Source organism: Pyrus communis, chromosome 13, assembly GCF_963583255.1.
Source record: "Pyrus communis chromosome 13, drPyrComm1.1, whole genome shotgun sequence".
Classification (NCBI taxonomy): Eukaryota; Viridiplantae; Streptophyta; class Magnoliopsida; order Rosales; family Rosaceae; genus Pyrus; species Pyrus communis.
The window spans coordinates 7,455,577-7,473,410 of record NC_084815.1 but is presented as its reverse complement, the minus strand read 5'-3'; the positions used below and the strand labels follow the sequence as shown (position 1 = coordinate 7,473,410).

The following is a 17,834-nucleotide window of genomic DNA, read 5'->3' as shown; positions in this document are numbered from 1 at the left end:
TATGCTCAGGTACTGTTTGGTCATGTTATTTGACCCCAATTTTTTTATTTTATTTATTATGTTACATAATATCTCTCAGTTTCTTAATTAGTTATTGCTTAATTTGATGCCTAGTTAGAGTGAGTAGAAAGGGTGACCATTGTAACAACAATTTAAGGAAATAATAACACATAAACATTTTCATTCACATACAACTGAGTAAGGAGAGATACAAACAATATATTCACGTATGCCTAAAGGCTAGAAAAAATATATATAAATGAAAAATACTAGAGAGACAACCTAGTTAGACCATAAAATATGATGTGTTACCAATAAAAAATGTTAGGGAGATGTGGCGGTTGATGATTGCTACATTATGTTGTCTACAAAAATATTGTTCAAGTAGATTGTCTCTCTAGCATCATCGTCACTAATATAAAATAACCTCATTAATCAAGTATAATTCAATCATCAATATTCACGTTATGTGGTTTATAAAATATAGTTTCAATAGATGGTGATGTAGTAACTATAGTCTGTTAATTGACAACCCATGCATATTGGAAGTCTAAACCTTATATTTAAGTTTGAAATATTTGTCCCATAAAAATTTCTCAAGTTATTTTGGGAGTTGTAAGGATATCATAGAAACTTGAGGTCTATTAATTTGTAGAGGTTATAAATAATGTACTAGAAAGCCTTGAAGGAGAGATTTGAATGAATTGAAAAATATATTCACTATGTGCAATTGAAGTGAGTGATTGTTTCCTCTTTCTATAGTCAAGCATTTGGCTTGGCTGTGTTAAGTGAATTCACAATTAGCGATGTAAGTAATTCCGTTGCCCCTAATTGAGTGATTCCCCATGTTCCTTCTATTTTCCCTGGATGCCTTGCATCAAATGGTTTCCCTAGCATTACTCATCGTAAATATGTATATATGTATCTTGATACCCGAAATCTTCAGCTCAAATGTCAATTCGTATATCAGTATATGCACTTATTAGATCACTTGTTATTTTTTCCACACTCATTATATCGTTAGATTGTTCTCCAATATTCATACGCATGCATTAAAATGGTGGAATCAAGCAGGAAGCTAAGGGTATGGTTCCTTCTTCTCGGATCTAATTTTTCTTTTGAAAATAATGAATGTAGTTAAATTACTTAATACTCAATAGTTTTAAAAACAAAAAATTGAATCCAAGAAGGATACCAGACAAATTCTAATTGACAACATGATTATATTAGTTTAGATCCAAATGCTTAAAATATTTGACAACTTAATCAATCAAAAACAAGAAAATGAGTAATCCAATGGTTCATGGATTTTAAGGTTTTCTTTTTTTTTTTTTTTTTTTTTTGGTCAAAAGAGTAGAATTTATTAAAAATGAATAGAAACGTTTACATCCTTTGTAAGGGTATTAAACAAGAATTCTGGACCAATCCCATGCAGAGCAGTAAATGCAGCAACCTTGTGAGCTGCCATATCCCTTAAACTACGAACAAAAAGAAACTGAACTACGCCAATTTGATCAGCTAACAACCTAATATCATGAAGATAGCACTCCAGAGTAACAACCTAATTTTTAGTTGGTTTTGATTTTGTGGTTAATATGCATTTGGTCCTCACGAGTTCTCAATTAGATTAAGGCATGATTTATCTTCCTTATTCTACTAAATTACCAAATATAATTAAGATTTTATTGTGATTTGTAGGGCAGTTTTCCCAAGTAAATCGGCATAGATTACTGAGTGCAAGAAACACCGTTTCTTCTTTATTATATCGTTAGTTTCTTTTAATTCGAAGTTGATGAAAGACAGAAAAATTAACCAAAAAATTATTTCAAAAGGAATATAACAAAGAATCCTGTACAATACAGGAGAGACGACAGTGTAGCTAAATAATTTAGGGTTCTACATCTAGAAAGAGACCAGTCACCGCCATATGGTACAACAAAAAAACTAGGGTTTTAGCTGTAAGCTTTGTGGAAGCATGCATGTTAACTCTGCATATATAAGAAAATCGGTAAGGTATTGGGAGACAAAAAAGAGGATTAGAAATTTAGAATTACAAACGAAGGAATCGGGACAGATTTTCATGGAAAAAAAAAAATTATATGTGTGTATATATATAAATATGTATATATACATATACATATTTAAGTAGTCTCCAGTAGTCTGTAGGGTGCTGTCACACTCAATTGTTGCATTCATGCAAGACAACCACTCAATTTGTCCACAGCAATGTGTTCTCATACCTCCTTTTTAAAAATAATTTAATTAGCCAAAATCACAGCTAAACAAAACTTTCTTTCACACAGCTTATTGCACATAAGACGAGACAGCTCGTTTCCCTAAAATTCCCTGTGTCAAGTGACTCTTGTCCAAACAATGCCTTACAAATTAATAAAATTTAGACAAAAAAAAACTAGCAAGATACCCCTACCATATGATACCCAATTCATATTTATATACATAATTAAATTAAAAAAATAATAATGCCTCAACCATTTAGTCGGATATGAAACATTTTATAATGAATTATTATACTGATTTAGCTCGTGAAATGATGATATTTTTTTTTAACTTAAATAATATCGAATAATGCGAATATAATATGCATTGAGGGATGATGAGAGGTGGGTGGGGGACAAGAAAATATATGGAGCATAATAAATACGCGATGAAATTAGATAGATCAATAAATACAAAGGAGATGACAGGCCAAACCAAAGAGGTTGAAAAGAAAAGATTGACCTGCGTTTCCGATCTCCATCCACCCCATGCATTGCATTAGCAAAGATCTTAGATTCTCCAAATGTCTCATCAACATTCACCCCAATGCCTCCAATTTCATATGAAGATGAACGAAAACCCTACAAAAAAATACAGACACAACCATACAAAACAGAGACAATAGAAAGAAACAAAGAGAAGAAATCAAAACATGTAATTAACCCACCACCGATTAATTAATCTCCTTAGACTAAATAAGATCATATTTCATGAATTTTGACGACTCTTTCTCCTTCGCCATCCAAGAGGGGATGCATATAATTAAAAAGATATAAAATAATAATAATATTATTATAAGTGATGATCACGAGTCTTAATTAGCTAATAATATAGCTACGTAGTACTAGTAGTCGTGAGAGTGGTGGTACATTGTTGATGGGTCACAACCACTTTGCGCCCTATGATGATGATCATGATCTTGATGATCATGGCCCTCCATATTTCTAGACCCCATTTGATGAGCTGCTCCAAGATTCAGATACACCAACCTAGAATCCAAGTTAAGGTTCCCAATGTTGCTGCCACTGCTGCCACTGCTATGGTGATCATCGCTTAGTGGTGGGTAAATCGCCGTGGAATTCGAAGAATTAGGATTGTTGTTTGCATTGCTGTTGCCTTCCTCGCGTGAAAGAACAAGAGCAGCGGACTGTACGAGCTCAAGGCAGAGTCTGAGCTTGTTAGGTTCAATGTGGGTTAGTCCCGGGACAGCCCCCTTGAATAGAAAATCTGAAGTTAGGGTTCGGAGTACGTCCAGAGGAGTAACCCCATCGACCGTTCGGACATTTGGGTCAGCGTGGTGATCGAGTAGGACTGCCACCATGTCCGGAGACACCATTTCGGAAGCAATGTGAAGCGGGGTTTTGCCGGCTGGCCCTGCCGGGTAGTTTACATCAGCTGCACCAAGTTCTAGCAACGCTTTCACAACTTCCCGGCTGCAATTTTCGACTGCATAGTGTAATGCCAATGCCTCATCGAGATTTAGGCCTTCCCCCATTACCATGAGCTTGACAAGTTCGACATCTGACGAGTCCAATGCCCGCCTCATTCTACGGATTTTCTGGTCCTCAAGATCCGCAGCTGCCCCGAGGTCATGGTGGTGATGATGGTGGTGATGAGGCATCATTGAACGGCGGGCAATGGAGGATTTGAGACGAAGCTCTTCGATTTTGGCCACGATATCGATGGGGAGGTGCTTGGCAAGGACTTCTGGTGGGAGGCCAGATTTGGCAACAAGGTGAGAGCACGTTGTCCAAAGCTGATGCATGTCTTGTTTCCTGGAAGCTAATAGGACTTTCATCACATCGTCAATGGAGGCCTTTTCCACCATGCTAGCCAATTGCTTCTGTAAAACCCAAAAAAACAAGGACATTTTATATAATGATGTTAATGGTACTACTAGTTGGAATTTCATTATTGAGATATATAGATTAGATATATGCACTTTTGGGATTTTTTTGTACATTAACAATATTTGTATTGATAAAGTGATGGGATGTTTTAGTCTTTTTCTTGAATTTTGTAATCGTTTATCCAGTTAAACCAAACGAGGAAAGTGAATGTTTGGGATGGATTTGTAGTGTTTACTGTGGAAAGACAAGACTGGATATCAAGATCTAAATTTAGAAAGTCATGATGTGCATTTAAAAGAAAGGAAAAAAACCCAATTCAAGAAAATTGAAATGGTACATGAAATCAAGAAGGAAGAAAAAAAACATTTGTTGGATTTTTTGTCTTTTTGGTTGGAAAAACCTCCTGATTTTTTTGGGATGTTTTTATTGAAGATTGTAATGCTCCTTAATCATGAATAATATCCTGAAGAAGAGGAAGAAGAAGAAGAGAGATGCCTATGGATTATTAACACACTACTATAGAAGAAAAAGTAGTATGGTTGGATCAAATGCTTGAAAAAATAAATAAATTAGTTAAGCCTTTGCTACTTTATATGGAGGAAATAAAAACACAAATTGAGAGGGGAAAAAAGAACTGGGATTGGAAAGGGGAAGATCCCAATTTCAATTATAACTGAACAAGAACAAATGATGTGAAAGAGAGAGAAAGAGAGAGACAGAGAGAGAAATCCCAGTACCAAAAAGAAAATGAAAATAATAGAAAAAGAAGAAAAGCTTTTACTTCCCAAATACAAAATCAAAACCCAAGAATTGTAGAAATTCCCAAAACCCACTAAACATAAGACTGCACACACAGAAGAACCAAGAGAAAAAGTGAGAAAGAGGGGGAGCAGAGGGAGAGAGAGGGGGGAGAGAGAGAAGTTAGAGAGACTAGTGGTACCTGAGTGAGCAATGCAAGTTGTTCAACGCCAAAGGATCTAGCGGCAGCAAGAGTGTCAAGGGCAAGATCAACGGCGGAGGTGCAATGCGTGTGCCAACACCCTCTCTCTCCACAATTAGGCCTCGGCTCATGTTTCTGAGGCACTATCGAGACCTGTCCACTGTACAAGAACTGCAACAGCAACAAGAACACCTCGTACCCCACCGAGTTCACCGGTATCACCTGCTGCTGCTGCGGTGAACTACCTGACCCCCGGTGATACGATGACGATGTGCCACCGGGACTCATCCTGGACCCCGAGGGGTCTAGACCCAACGGTGGGTCAGGCCCACAAAAGAATTTCCGGAAGAAGAGGCTCCGGGCTGCCAGGATGCACCTGTGGGCGTGGACGAGACGACCCTCGACGCTGAAGGTGACGTCACTGAAGGCTTGGCCATTGATGAGCAGATTCAAGTAGTCTAAGGACAGAGATCTTAGAGACTCTTCAAGGCTGCTCATGATATGATGCTTTTTGGATATGGTGGTAATTATTCACAAACTGTTTTAGGGTTGAGAGAGAAAGGTAGGGATTGTTGAAAAGAGGGGCTAAAACAGTAATGGGTTCATTTTTATCTGTAATTTTTTTCTTTCAGGATCAATTGGTTTTGTTGTTGAAGGATGTGATGAAGAAGATGAACTCTCTCTCTCTACTGTTAATGTTTTTTGACAGATTCTTTTGTCTCAATGGAGTGATATTGTGTTTGTGTGTGTTGGTAGATATTTTGGAGAGAGAGCAATTTGGGTGGCTGTTCTGGGCGGCTGGGGTATTTAAAAATAAATCATTAATAGAATAAATAATTGATTAGTTAAAAAAAATGATGGGAAAGGGGAGAAAATGATGGGGAGGGGTCAGGGGTAGAGAGGAATGGAAGAACAGGAAATCAGCAAAAGGTTTATTATATAGTTTATATGGATGATTAGCAATAACCCTAGTTACAGTAATTACCTCAATATAAAATGAGTTGTCAGAAAATTGAATTAAAATTTTCACCCTTTTATAGAAGTGGGGGATATAGAATAATAGGATATCATATTTTTCTGATTTGTGTTGACTGCAGCTAGATGTTTAATGGACTAATGAGGTCCGAACCACTTTTAGCTCAATTATCTCTGGATGTTTAACTTTCTCAATCATATAAGGCAAAGTTTAGACTGCCCTTTATAGCAGTTAATCTTTTGATTGTTCTTAGTAGGACATTACTTGATGTAGCCAATGGTACTATGGTTGCTTTCATGCACTACAGCATTATAACCAAAATTGCACTTTCAAATCGGAGGATAATCTTTAATTTAGTCCTATCATTTCGAGTAACTGTATTTTTTTTTTTAATTAAGAAAATTAGAATTCACTACAGTTTTTTTATATCATTTAAATTAAACATTTGTGCTTTTTAAAAATTTGATTAAAATGTTTTGACCAATAATCACCTCAAGTTAAATTACATGTCATTATTATATGTTTTTTAAATTAAAATAATTTTTGAATTTATCATTTTATCTGTATGATGCACGTTTCCTTATTTAGTGGAGATATAGTAATTAAACTATATTTTCTCTTCTTCCAGATATGTTTTTTGGATGACAATTTTTTTTTTAATTTTGTTATGCAAACATTTAATGTTATTTCTTTTTTCAAATGTTTTTTTTTTCTTTCAAATAGTTGTTGATCAACATAAAAGCTTCGTGTAATTTTTAAAATTTTTTTGGTGAAATTATATATATATATATATATTTTGCTGTTTTTTTGAAGTATAGTTGTTGACGAATTATTATTAGGTACAATACATTATGTATATATTATCTGCGGGTATGTTTGAATTTACAAAAATCATTAATTGGTACGTTTATTTGCAATTTTGGTATGTTTGATTTGATACATATTGTTAATATTGGTACATTAATTTTATTTTGGTACGTTTTATTTTGTACACATTGTGTATTGGTACGTTTATATTATTCTCAATCCTATTTTCTCTTAACGTACTAAAAGAAAAACTTATTTTGGTACGTTTTATTTTGTACACATTACGTATTGGTATGTTTATATTATTCTCAATCCTATTTTCTCTTAACGTACTAAAAGAAAAAATTATTTTGGTACGTTTGATTTTGTGGGATTTAAAAATATTTTAAACTATTTTGAAAAGAAAATATCTTAAAATCATAGATAATTATTGCTAAATTGTAGCATTATTGTGAAAATAAATTGAATCTAACCAACTTTTTTTTTTCTTTTTTTTCTTTTTTTTTTTTTTTTACAATTATCTCTGAAGGAAGAGAGTGTAATCAAAATGCTAGATTATAGGAAATTTGTTAAGATATAATGTGCATATAGCACCAAAATTATGACAAAAAAAAGTTTAATCAAATCACTAAAAAGCATGGATGTTTGATATAGAAAATTCAAAACCAAGGCGCCTATATCAAAAGATCCTTTTTTAATTTTTAGTTTTCTTTTTGTGTTATAATATGAGAAAAATACATGGGAGTGTGAGAGAAATAGAAGAGTGGAGAAAAGATTGTGGATGAGAGAGGAGAAGAATTATGTTTGAAAGATACACAAAGTGAAACCTAAAAGCAAAAAATCACTAATTTAAAATTGTTTTCATTTTCAAGGTTTTATTTTCATTGTTTCTTTTTATTTCTTCATTTCCCCCTTACACCGTTTTTTCTTCACTCCTTTATCCCATATACTTTCTTCATATCTCAAACACAAAAACTAAAAACTAAAAAATAAAAACTAAAACTCAAATGATTATTAAATGAGTCCTTACAATAACAAAATGAAACAAATTATTTTATATTGAAAAAACTAAGGAGATCTTCAACCATGGAACGCTAACAAAAGTCATGGGCTCGTTTTTAGCCCTTTAAATATAATTTTTTTGGGAATAGTAGCACGCGAATTTTTCCCGTCTACAACTATGGAGGGCTAATTCCCACGTGTGCATGAAAAGTCATGCTCGGCGATGTGCTGCACCACCTCTTCACCAAGCCATCAAGCGGTGGCTCCATGAAAAAAAAAATGCCCTAGTGCTTGAGGACCGGCACTTTTTAATTTTTTTAGAGTCTAGTGATATTCTTTTTTACATGTAACAGAAACGTTTTAGGTTCGACTCTCACTAAAAGCGAATTTGAACCACATTATTACTAGCTCATTGTGAGGCTTAACCCACTTCTCGAATCTCTTAGTATAGATAATATCGTTTGTTTAGGAAAAAAAATTAAATAAATAAATCATTTGTGCCCGCAAAATAAGCACATTTGCAAAATGCTCTTTGATTAGAGATTATTTTGTTCAATTTTAGGGCTCACATTTTCCAAATGTCCTTGGTTGGAGATGTATAAACAAATTAGGTGTTTGTTTAAGCTTTTACTATTTCATTTTTTTCTCAATCAAAGGGAAAATGTGGGCTAGGGAGACTTTGACAGCCATTCAAGCAGTTCCAAGTGTCCTTTCAACAGATGTTATTTACATACATCATCCAGTAAGAACCTTGATTATGCCAATATGAACATGCTGCTACTGCAATGTCATACAAACTTCTTTCGTTTCCTGCACTATTTGAAATTCCACCAAATGTTATGGGTTGAAAATAATGATCAAGAAAGTAATCATTTGGATAGCTTCACGCGTAAACATAACTCGACTCAACTTACGTAACAAATCAACAGATTAAAAAAAGCATTGCATTTTATGCATTTTTGGTGAAAGAAGTAAGCATTGAATTTTTGAAAAGATATCTTCACCTTTTTAATTCTCAAGCAATGCTACTACTCCACACATCAAATATCTTTGACCAACTTTTGTTCACACCAATAATGTGTTATGCCTATCATGTATTTTTAATCTGAAATGCTCTGGACGTCATTCATTTTCAACAAGAGGATAAAATCTGTCGTTTGGTTAATAGACTTGATCAGTTATATAGAGTCCCAACTTGAGTCAGTTATAATTTTTTTAATCCCATTTTAAGAAAATTTGTGTTCACGTAATAATAATTTTCAATAAGTCTAAAAGTATGCAATATTATATTACAAATAAAGGTTTAAGAAGAACTAAAATATTTTGGGACAATACTTATTATTTAGAGTTGATGTCACATCTTTGAGCTTATATGTAATATCTCGTTTGCATGGACACCTTATTGTCGAAGCCAAAATGTCTCTAGCTCTCAAGTGTGTTAACAGCTTATTGGCATGAAACTTTTAATACGCATTTAGAAATTAGGTGTCTCTCTTTAATTTTTCGTTACATCTAAGAAATTGACATGCTTCATTAATTACTAAGGTAGTTCTTCATATCTATTTTTCTTTGATTAAGGATAACTAACTTTCTAACACCTCTGTTAAGTAATAACGTTCTTATGTAATAGAATTGGTTTGGTCCCCACCTTATGACTACATACTTAGGTTTTAAGCATTGTTTATTCTGTTAAATAATGAACTAAAATATATAAAGTTGAATGTGTATATTCCATTATACTGGTACAAGGATTTATAGAATACAGGAAACAATCTAGATCCTATAAGTCAGCATGTATTCCTACAATTATGGAAGCAAACGTATATGCAAATAGTCAGAGGATCAATCATAGAAAATCATTCATTTTTTCTCAACACTCGCTCTCAAGTTGGAATGTATGTTGATGTTTCCAACTTGCCAAGTAAGATTGTAAATTTTGAGAGTCCAGTTGGCTTTGTGAACCTGTCTACTGGTTTGGGATGTTGATATGTGAGCTGTTTCACGTATAAGATGACAGAAGGTTTCTATGTGCTTGATCCGTTCATGGAAGACGATGGGATTTGAAGCAATGTGAAATGCGGCCTGGCTATAACAATATAATTTGATAGGGTATAAATGCAGAATGCCCAAGTCATTCAAGATGGATTTCAACCAAATTATTTCACAACATGTAGATGCCATGAAACGATTTCCGCTTTTGTGCGTGAACGTAATATGGTAGCTTGTTTTTTTGGTTTTCCAAGAGACCAATGACTTTCCTAGAAATATCTAGTACCCGGTAACTAACGTTGAGTGTCACAGCATCGAGCCCAATTTACATAACATAAGGTGATATGTTTTGTGGTTTTTTCTTGTTTTTGTTTTTCTCCGCCCTCAATCTCGATCTGTCAATTCCCTTCTTCCTCCACCTCGTTCTCTTAGAACAACTTCAACGTGGGAGGCCTCCCCCCAGGCTATTCACTATTCAATTCACCTGGTGAATAGTAACTGCCCTTAATGAACAGTAATCGCCTTTTGCATCTCCATCATTACGCTTCAATAGCCCTGGCAATAGACAATAAAATATTAGTATTTTTTTTATTTATAAAATAATACAAAATAATTTTAATTGTAATTTCGGATAAGATTTTTAATCGTTCTCGTTGCGCCACGTGTCATTATCTGAAGTACTATTAAATAATACAAAATAATTTTAATTGTAATTTCAGATAAGATTTTTAATCGTTCTCGTTGCGCCACGTGTCATTATCCGAAGTATTATTAAATAATACAAAATAATTTTATTTGTAATTTCGGATAAGATTTTTAATCGTCTCGTTGCGCCACTTGTCATAAAATCCGAAAAGATAATTATTGGGGATAGATTTCCAATAAGATTTTTAAAACTATTTTTTCTTGTATTTTTTTTATTTATAAAGCAAATTAATATCAATCGTCGATCTCAAATCGAACGGTTGATGTTAAATTTTTTTTTTTTTTTTTTTTTTTACCGTTGAGATCGAACGGTCCAAATTAAAAGCCGTTGAGATCGAACAGACCGTAGGAAGCCATGTGGCTTCCAACGGTAACATTTCAGTTCTGAAAAGTGGGCTGACTTTTCTAAAATTATGTTGGGCGACGCGCCCCCACGCGCTAGTGGGGTGCACGCGCCTGACCGAAAAAAATAAAAAAAGAGTCTGACACCAAGCTGACGTCAGTGCTGGCATCACATCCACTCAGGCTCTTGGGCTGGCAATTCTTCACAGGCCTTGAGCTCGGGCCTCCACCTCCACTCGGGCTCCTTCACGCTGGAGCGAATCCACAAAGCCTCAGACCCTTTTCTCTGGCCTGTCCCCTGAGCAATCCACCACGGTGGAGTTGCTCTTATCATTCCCATAAGGTTAGGTGTTGATACATTTAAGCGATACAAATTAAATAAAATAAAAAACCAAAAAGTTAGAGAAAGTGGCGAGTCATAATGCAATAGTGAGGACTAGGGTTAGGGTGTTAAATAATGGGATAATTTGATATAGATCCAATTTTGTGAGCCATTACTATAATTAGTCCACTGCATTGAAATAGGTCCAATAATTGATATTCCACGTAAGCTTATTTATAATTTGTATCATATTTATCCCTTAGACTTATAAATTGTAGTAAATATTCAAAATTTCTTAATTATATGATTATTTGTGGTTTAACTAATCCCTTAATTGTAGGATTAGTTATAGCAATAAAATCTCAACCCCCAGTCTGTTTTATCCCTCCTTTTTTTTCCTTCTTCTAAACAATTCCCTTTGTTAGATCATGGAATCAATCATCCTCTTTCTTCTCTCATCTTTCATGGGTGATATTTTGTGTTCCTCCCTCCAAATTCCTTCATGACAATTTCAGTTTTTACATAGCTTTCACAATTTTTTTACATATTCGTTCGGCAATACAGTATCAATTGCAAGCAATAATACAGTATCATGCATTTATATTTGCTCTATTATATTTTTGTGCGTATCATAAGGGTAAACTGAAACTTAGTATTTGTTCCTTTTTTTTGTTTAGTATTTGTTCCTTTAATGGAGGTATATTATATCATATTTCTATTCTAATGTTCTGCCATGAAGGTTCAGCATTTTTCTTCCTATACAATATGTAGTTTATTTTTATTTTGTTGGTAGATTATATCTATTTTGTAGGTATAAAGCATTTTTCTTCCTATACAATTGGTAGTTTATTTTTGTTTTGCAGTAGATTACATATGTTTTGTTGGTATAAAGTATTTTTCTTCCTATACAATAGGTAGATACTAAATTATATCGGTTTTGTAGGTAAACATCATTAGGTGGTTACTAGATAATATTTTAGTTAGTATTTAAATATTCAAAATTAAAAACTGAATAAATGATACAAAAATTAAAGAATTTAAATATTTTTATCTAAAAGGGCAAAATTGGTATAAAAATATGTAATTGGATAACTGGACTTAGTTAAAAAACTACCTATGTTTTTGGACTTAGATTGAAAAGCCCCTTAAATAATTAAATCTTAATAACAAAAGGGGCGAAATGTAAAAAAATAATTAAAAAAAAATATTAGGGGCGGTTGTTTCCCCTACTAGTTATTGAAATTAACAGCTGGAAATTGTTCCCATATTAAGGGCTGATTTAAACACCCCTAATAAAACTAATAAGGGCAAATAATATTTTCGCATGTAATCTCTACTAATTAATAAAACACTCATTGTCAACCAAAATCCTATAAAATTACCAGTTTAATCCTCTAATTAAAATAGAACATGGATAAGAAATATGGGGCAAAAATGTAATTTCACACAAACAAATTTTGTTGTTTTTTTTCAAAGTCTCACCTACATGTAATCTTAACATATCTCTAATTAAAAAAAAAAAAAAAAAATTCTCGCTCCCACATTCTCTATCACTCTCTTCCTCTCTCATTCTATTTCAAAAACAAAAAAAAAAAAAAAAAAAAAAAAATTTCTCACACACTTTGTGTGTGCCCATATGCTAGTATCTTATTAATAGAGGCGAATTCTTCCATTATCCCCTAGTTGACTGCACCTAATATTCACTTTTCCTATAATATTGCATTTTCCCCTTTTTTCATCCATTAGATCTCATGCCCTAAAATTTTCACTCTATGTTCACTCCAGTGGAATCCTTAAAAGGGACAACCACCGTATAAAATGAGTATAAAACAAATATGGGGACAAAATGAATCTCCAATGGATCGGAAAGTGAGTCCTTAAAGCATAGGGACTCATTGGATACATAGTGTATGTCCTCACATATAGAGACTGTATAGGGACAAACTTGAGTGGAAAACAGGGCTCACAATCTTAATTGTAGTTTTTAATGCTTTTCAATTGAATGCTTTTAATTAATTAGAAAATGGTTCACATAAACAAAAAAATATGTACATTGAGTGGAAAACGATACCCACAATTTTGATGAAGATTTTGCTTTTAATGGTTTTAATTAATTAAAAAAAGGTTAACATAAGCAAAAAATGTGCACCTAATCAAATTATCATAAGAACTTCAAATTTAGGGATTATACTATAAGGACTCTACCATTGGAGGGAATATTCCTTTAGGGACATAAAGATTCCCTTTTAGTCCTTAAATGAGTACTCAAAAGTGGTGGTGGGAGTCCCTAAATAGGGACTTCCATTGGAGATGCTCTTAGGTTGTTGTTGGTGTTCATCCCCACTCTTCTACACTTGTAGACTTCGAGTCTACTGTGGTCCATCAGGTGGATTGAAGGTCAATTTTGACCTTGCTTTGATCTGTTGAGAATGACGCAAGTTGGCTCGAGTACGAAGCTCCAAACCCATCCTCTACAGATTTCTCATCGAGGCTTGCTCTTTACCTCTTCCTTGGTTGCTGATGACCGTGGCGGGGGTTCTTACAACTGAGGAGTAGTTAGGGCTCCAAAAAATTTGTTCGATTTTGGGTCTAAATCCTTTTTTTAGGCTTTTTATTTTGTTGTAAAACTGATCCATATCTTTTGTTGGAGTTAACTTTGTATTTGGATCATTTTATATACCTTGTTTATGATAATGATTACCATTTGCATAAAACGGTGAAAGGAAAGGAAAGGAAAGAATACAGATTATCCATCTTATTTTCAATATATATTGTATACAAGTGACCTCTATACTTAAGTAAATTAAAACCATAATATTCATTAATCTGTTATCCCCACGCCACACTTCAAATTTCCCGCTAACCAAAAAAAAGTATTTAGAGATAAACTGTCAAATATGTTGTAGTCTTATTGGATTAGGAATTGTGTAAATCTTAGTCTATCTAGGAGTATCTTGTATATTCCCTTTAGTAGTTTAATTCCTATTAAAGTTGTAAACCTATTAGGGTAAGGATTACACTTTATCTTCTACTATAAATAAAGGCACAATGGGGTGATACAACACACACCTCAGAATTACATCTCTCTCTTTTCTCTCTGTTATCCCCGGCCCCTTTCCCTTTCTGTCCTAAATACAGTTCAGTCAACTAGGTATACAATACGTTATTAACACGCTCTTACCAGAAGTTAAGGAACTGAAGGATCGTGGAGAAGGCTCTCTTCTACAATATCAAAAAGCTTTCAATTATTTTCTGCCAATTAGGTTCTTCTAAAATAAATTAAGATATTTGAAAAAACCTTGAAGTATGAAAACATTCCCCATGATGCATGAACCCCCTATATTTATATTTTCCTTTCAATTATATATATTGTATATAGTTTCATATATTTTGTCAATATATACACTTGTTCATGCAATAAGCAATTATGATATGTGGAATTTGTGAGTCATCGAAATTAATTTAGAAGCAATTTGAAGAAAAAATTGGGATTTATGTGGCACCATCGTCGCACCACTGGCGGAGCACCGCGTTGGCCTGCAGCCCAGCCGCATGGAGAAAACCCTTGGAACAATGTCGTTTTCGACACCTTGGATTGATCAGAGCAGCCTTTTTGGCTTGTTGCCATTAAACTACAACCAGGCCTAGGCCTGAGTTGAATTGCAAACGGGCCTAAAGCCCTAGCCCACACCAACATGCCTGAAGCCTGCTGGGCTCGTTCCTTTGACTCAACCCACCTCTAACAAGCTTTACTTGCTGGGCTTGCCAATAGTCTCGGCATGTGATCACCATAAGCAAGCCCATTAGGCTGGGCTTGCCTTGACCGGCCCAAAACCAAAGCCAGCTTTGCTGGGCTAAACCCAGACACACATCTCGTGGCTTGCAGCCATGTTTAGGCTGCTCCGCAGCCACCCAAGGCCTAATATACCCTTTAGGGCTTTACCCTACTCACGGTACCCATGCCCACCATAATTGGGCTATGGTTTGTCGAATCCAATGCTATCTTTTTGGGCATTATCTATAATTGTAACCCGAATGTTATAATTATTTTTGCTTATACAATCGACCGTGTATGGTCCGATTTATTAAATTAATTAAAGTGACCAGCAGTCCATTAATCTGACAATTAATCCAAAATTATTGGCCTGAAGTTCACTTTTTGGCAATTAACGATTCAATAAATTATTTCGCTTCTTTGAGCCGTTGACTATCTTTTGTAGTCCCAAAGCACTAACACTTGGGTTCCTGAAGCAATCCACAAACCAATACACTTTATTGTATGTTGTATTCTGTGTTCTTGTAGGTACCTCTATATATGAACTAAACGTTCATAACTAAATCGAACCTATAGTTTCAAATTTAGTGCCTTTGAAACCCGAAGTTTTCATTCAAAACTTACCACATGAAACCCATAGCTTTCATGCTTAAATTAAACCAATACATGTTTATAGAACCTGAATGTTTTATGATATATGTCAATGGCTTTCCATTTGACTAACCACGTTTTGATGTACCCTCTATTTAGGGACACGTCGAACTTGAACAAGATCAATTTCACCGCTCTAGAAGTCTATAGAAGAAACTACCAGAAGTAGGTTCAAGACGTGAAGCTCCACCTTATTGCAAAGAGTCTTCGAGCTACTATCAAGGAATCCATCGACGATAAACCCGTGGATGAAGCTCATAAAGCTACTGATATGATTTTCATCCGCAGACACATCCATGATGCACTGCAGACCGAGTACCTCACAGAGGAGGATCCACATACCCTCTGCCTCACTCTGGCCGATCACTTCGATCACCAAAAAAACATTTGAAGTCTGTGAATGAATACAACTCTGAAGTTTGTAGAATCCGATCACTATTTAAGTTCTGTAAAGAGGACTTAACTGAACAGGATCTCTTAGAGAAACTTATTCGACCTTCAATGCCCTCAATATTGTCCTGTAGCAACAATATAGAGCACAAAAGTTCACCAAGTTTTCGGATTTGATATCTGTTTTACTTCTTGCTGAAAAGAAGAATCATCTTTTGATGAAGAATCATCAAGCTCGACCTACTGGCTCGAACGATATGCCTAAAGCGCATCTGACCAATTCTAGCAGCCATAACCGATGAAAACCCTGTCGTGGCCGTGGCAATGGGCAGCAAGCCCTACCACTAGCCTAAGGTTAACAAAATTGAGGCCTACCCAAGGGAGGAAATTTGAACCAGAAGCGCCAACCCCTTGCCCTTAAGGCCCCAAACTTCAAGAATAAGGGAAAAGCTACTATTCAATTGGTTTCCACTGAAATGGACATGTGTTATATTTGTGGATCAAATGATCATTGGTCATGTGTATACCGAGCTAACCCAAAGGCTATTGCTAAGTATCATTCTCATCGTAAGTCTAACTTCACGCTTGTAGAACTTCTCAAAGATATTACAACTTTGGAGGCATCGACTCCTCTAGAAGAATACAGTTTTATTTTTCTAAAGACATGTTAAGGGTGTTTTACACCCCTAATGGCCGAACCCAACCCTACCCCCCCCCCCCCCCCAACAGAACCAAATTTTTAGGTTTATGGTTTAATTTTTGGACAATTGTTCTAAGCGTTTGGAATTATTTGTTTGGTTTTTGGTTTGTTTTGAATTATGGATAATCATTTTATGGATATTATTTCTCGAATTAATTAATTGAATGAATGGAATTATATTTATGCATATGACCGATTCAATTAATTTATTTCTATGTATGACTAGTGTGGAAGTTAGTTGTCTTGCTGATAGTGCCACCATGCACACCATATTGTGTGAGAAACACTATTTTACTAATTTAGTACCTAAAAATGCACCTCTGACAACCCTCTTAGGCCCATCCAACATGATAGAAGGATATGGAAATGCCCATATTATGTTGTCCAATGTTACTGAATTAACCATTAAAGATGCACTCTATTCTCCACGTTCGGGAAGAACGTTGTTGAGTTTTAGAGATATTCGAGATAATCAATATCATGTTGAAATCACTGAAGAGAATGGTTCTTAATTTCTTTGTATCACTTCTTACGAATATGGCCAAAAATGTATTCACGAGAAGTTGGAACGTCTCCTAAGTGGGTTGTACATAACAACCATTCGAGCAATTGAGATCTATCACATGGCCGGCCTTATGGCCGAATTCTAGACCACTTTGCTACTTTGGCATGATCGAATGGGACACCCCGGATGAGATATAATGCGTTGTATCCTTAAAGTATCACATGGGCATCAATTGACATCTTATCCTGGCCATCCGCTTTGCAAAGCATGCTTCATAGGGAAGTTGAACATTCAACCCTCAATTACAATGATTATTCATGACCCCCCTAAGATTCTTCAAAGGATTCAAGGGGATATTTGTGGACCTATCCAACCAACATGCAGACCATTTAGATACTTCATGGTATTCGTTGATGCATTGACGAGATGGTCACATGTCTACTTATTGTCTACATGTAATGCTGCAATTGCAAAACTCCTAGCACAAATTATTAAGCTTAGGGCTCACCACCCTGATTATCCGATTAAGTCAATTTGACTGGATAATGCTTGAGAGTTTATGTCACAGACTTTTGACGATTATTGCATGTCTTTTGGGATTGA

General features: G+C 34.8%; 1 protein-coding gene across 1 annotated transcript; it reads right to left on the bottom strand.

The window, feature by feature from the left end:
* Window positions 1–2,600: 2,600 nt before the first annotated feature.
* On the bottom strand, window positions 2,601–5,954 carry LOC137712787 (BTB/POZ domain and ankyrin repeat-containing protein NBCL-like). The gene is made up of 3 exons (XM_068451949.1): window positions 5,068–5,954; window positions 3,147–4,120; window positions 2,601–2,858 (listed from the first exon to the last, which is right to left on the bottom strand). The coding sequence occupies exons 1-3, from the start codon at window positions 5,563–5,565 to the stop codon at window positions 2,816–2,818; spliced, it is 1,515 nt and encodes a 504-aa protein (XP_068308050.1). The 5' UTR covers window positions 5,566–5,954; the 3' UTR covers window positions 2,601–2,815.
* Between the last annotated feature and the right edge of the window lie 11,880 nt (window positions 5,955–17,834).

Bases quoted from the DNA above. Each gene is read 5' to 3' on its own strand.
- LOC137712787 (XM_068451949.1), bottom strand. From the start codon at position 5,565: ATGAGCAGCCTTGAAGAGTCTCTAAGATCTCTGTCCTTAGACTACTTG. The intron at 4,121-5,067 runs GTACCACTAGTC...TGGGTTTTACAG, and splicing joins AACTTGCATTGCTCACTCAG to AAGCAATTGGCTAGCATGGT. The intron at 2,859-3,146 runs GTACCACCACTC...ATTTTTTTGTAG, and splicing joins GGTTGTGACCCATCAACAAT to GGTTTTCGTTCATCTTCATA.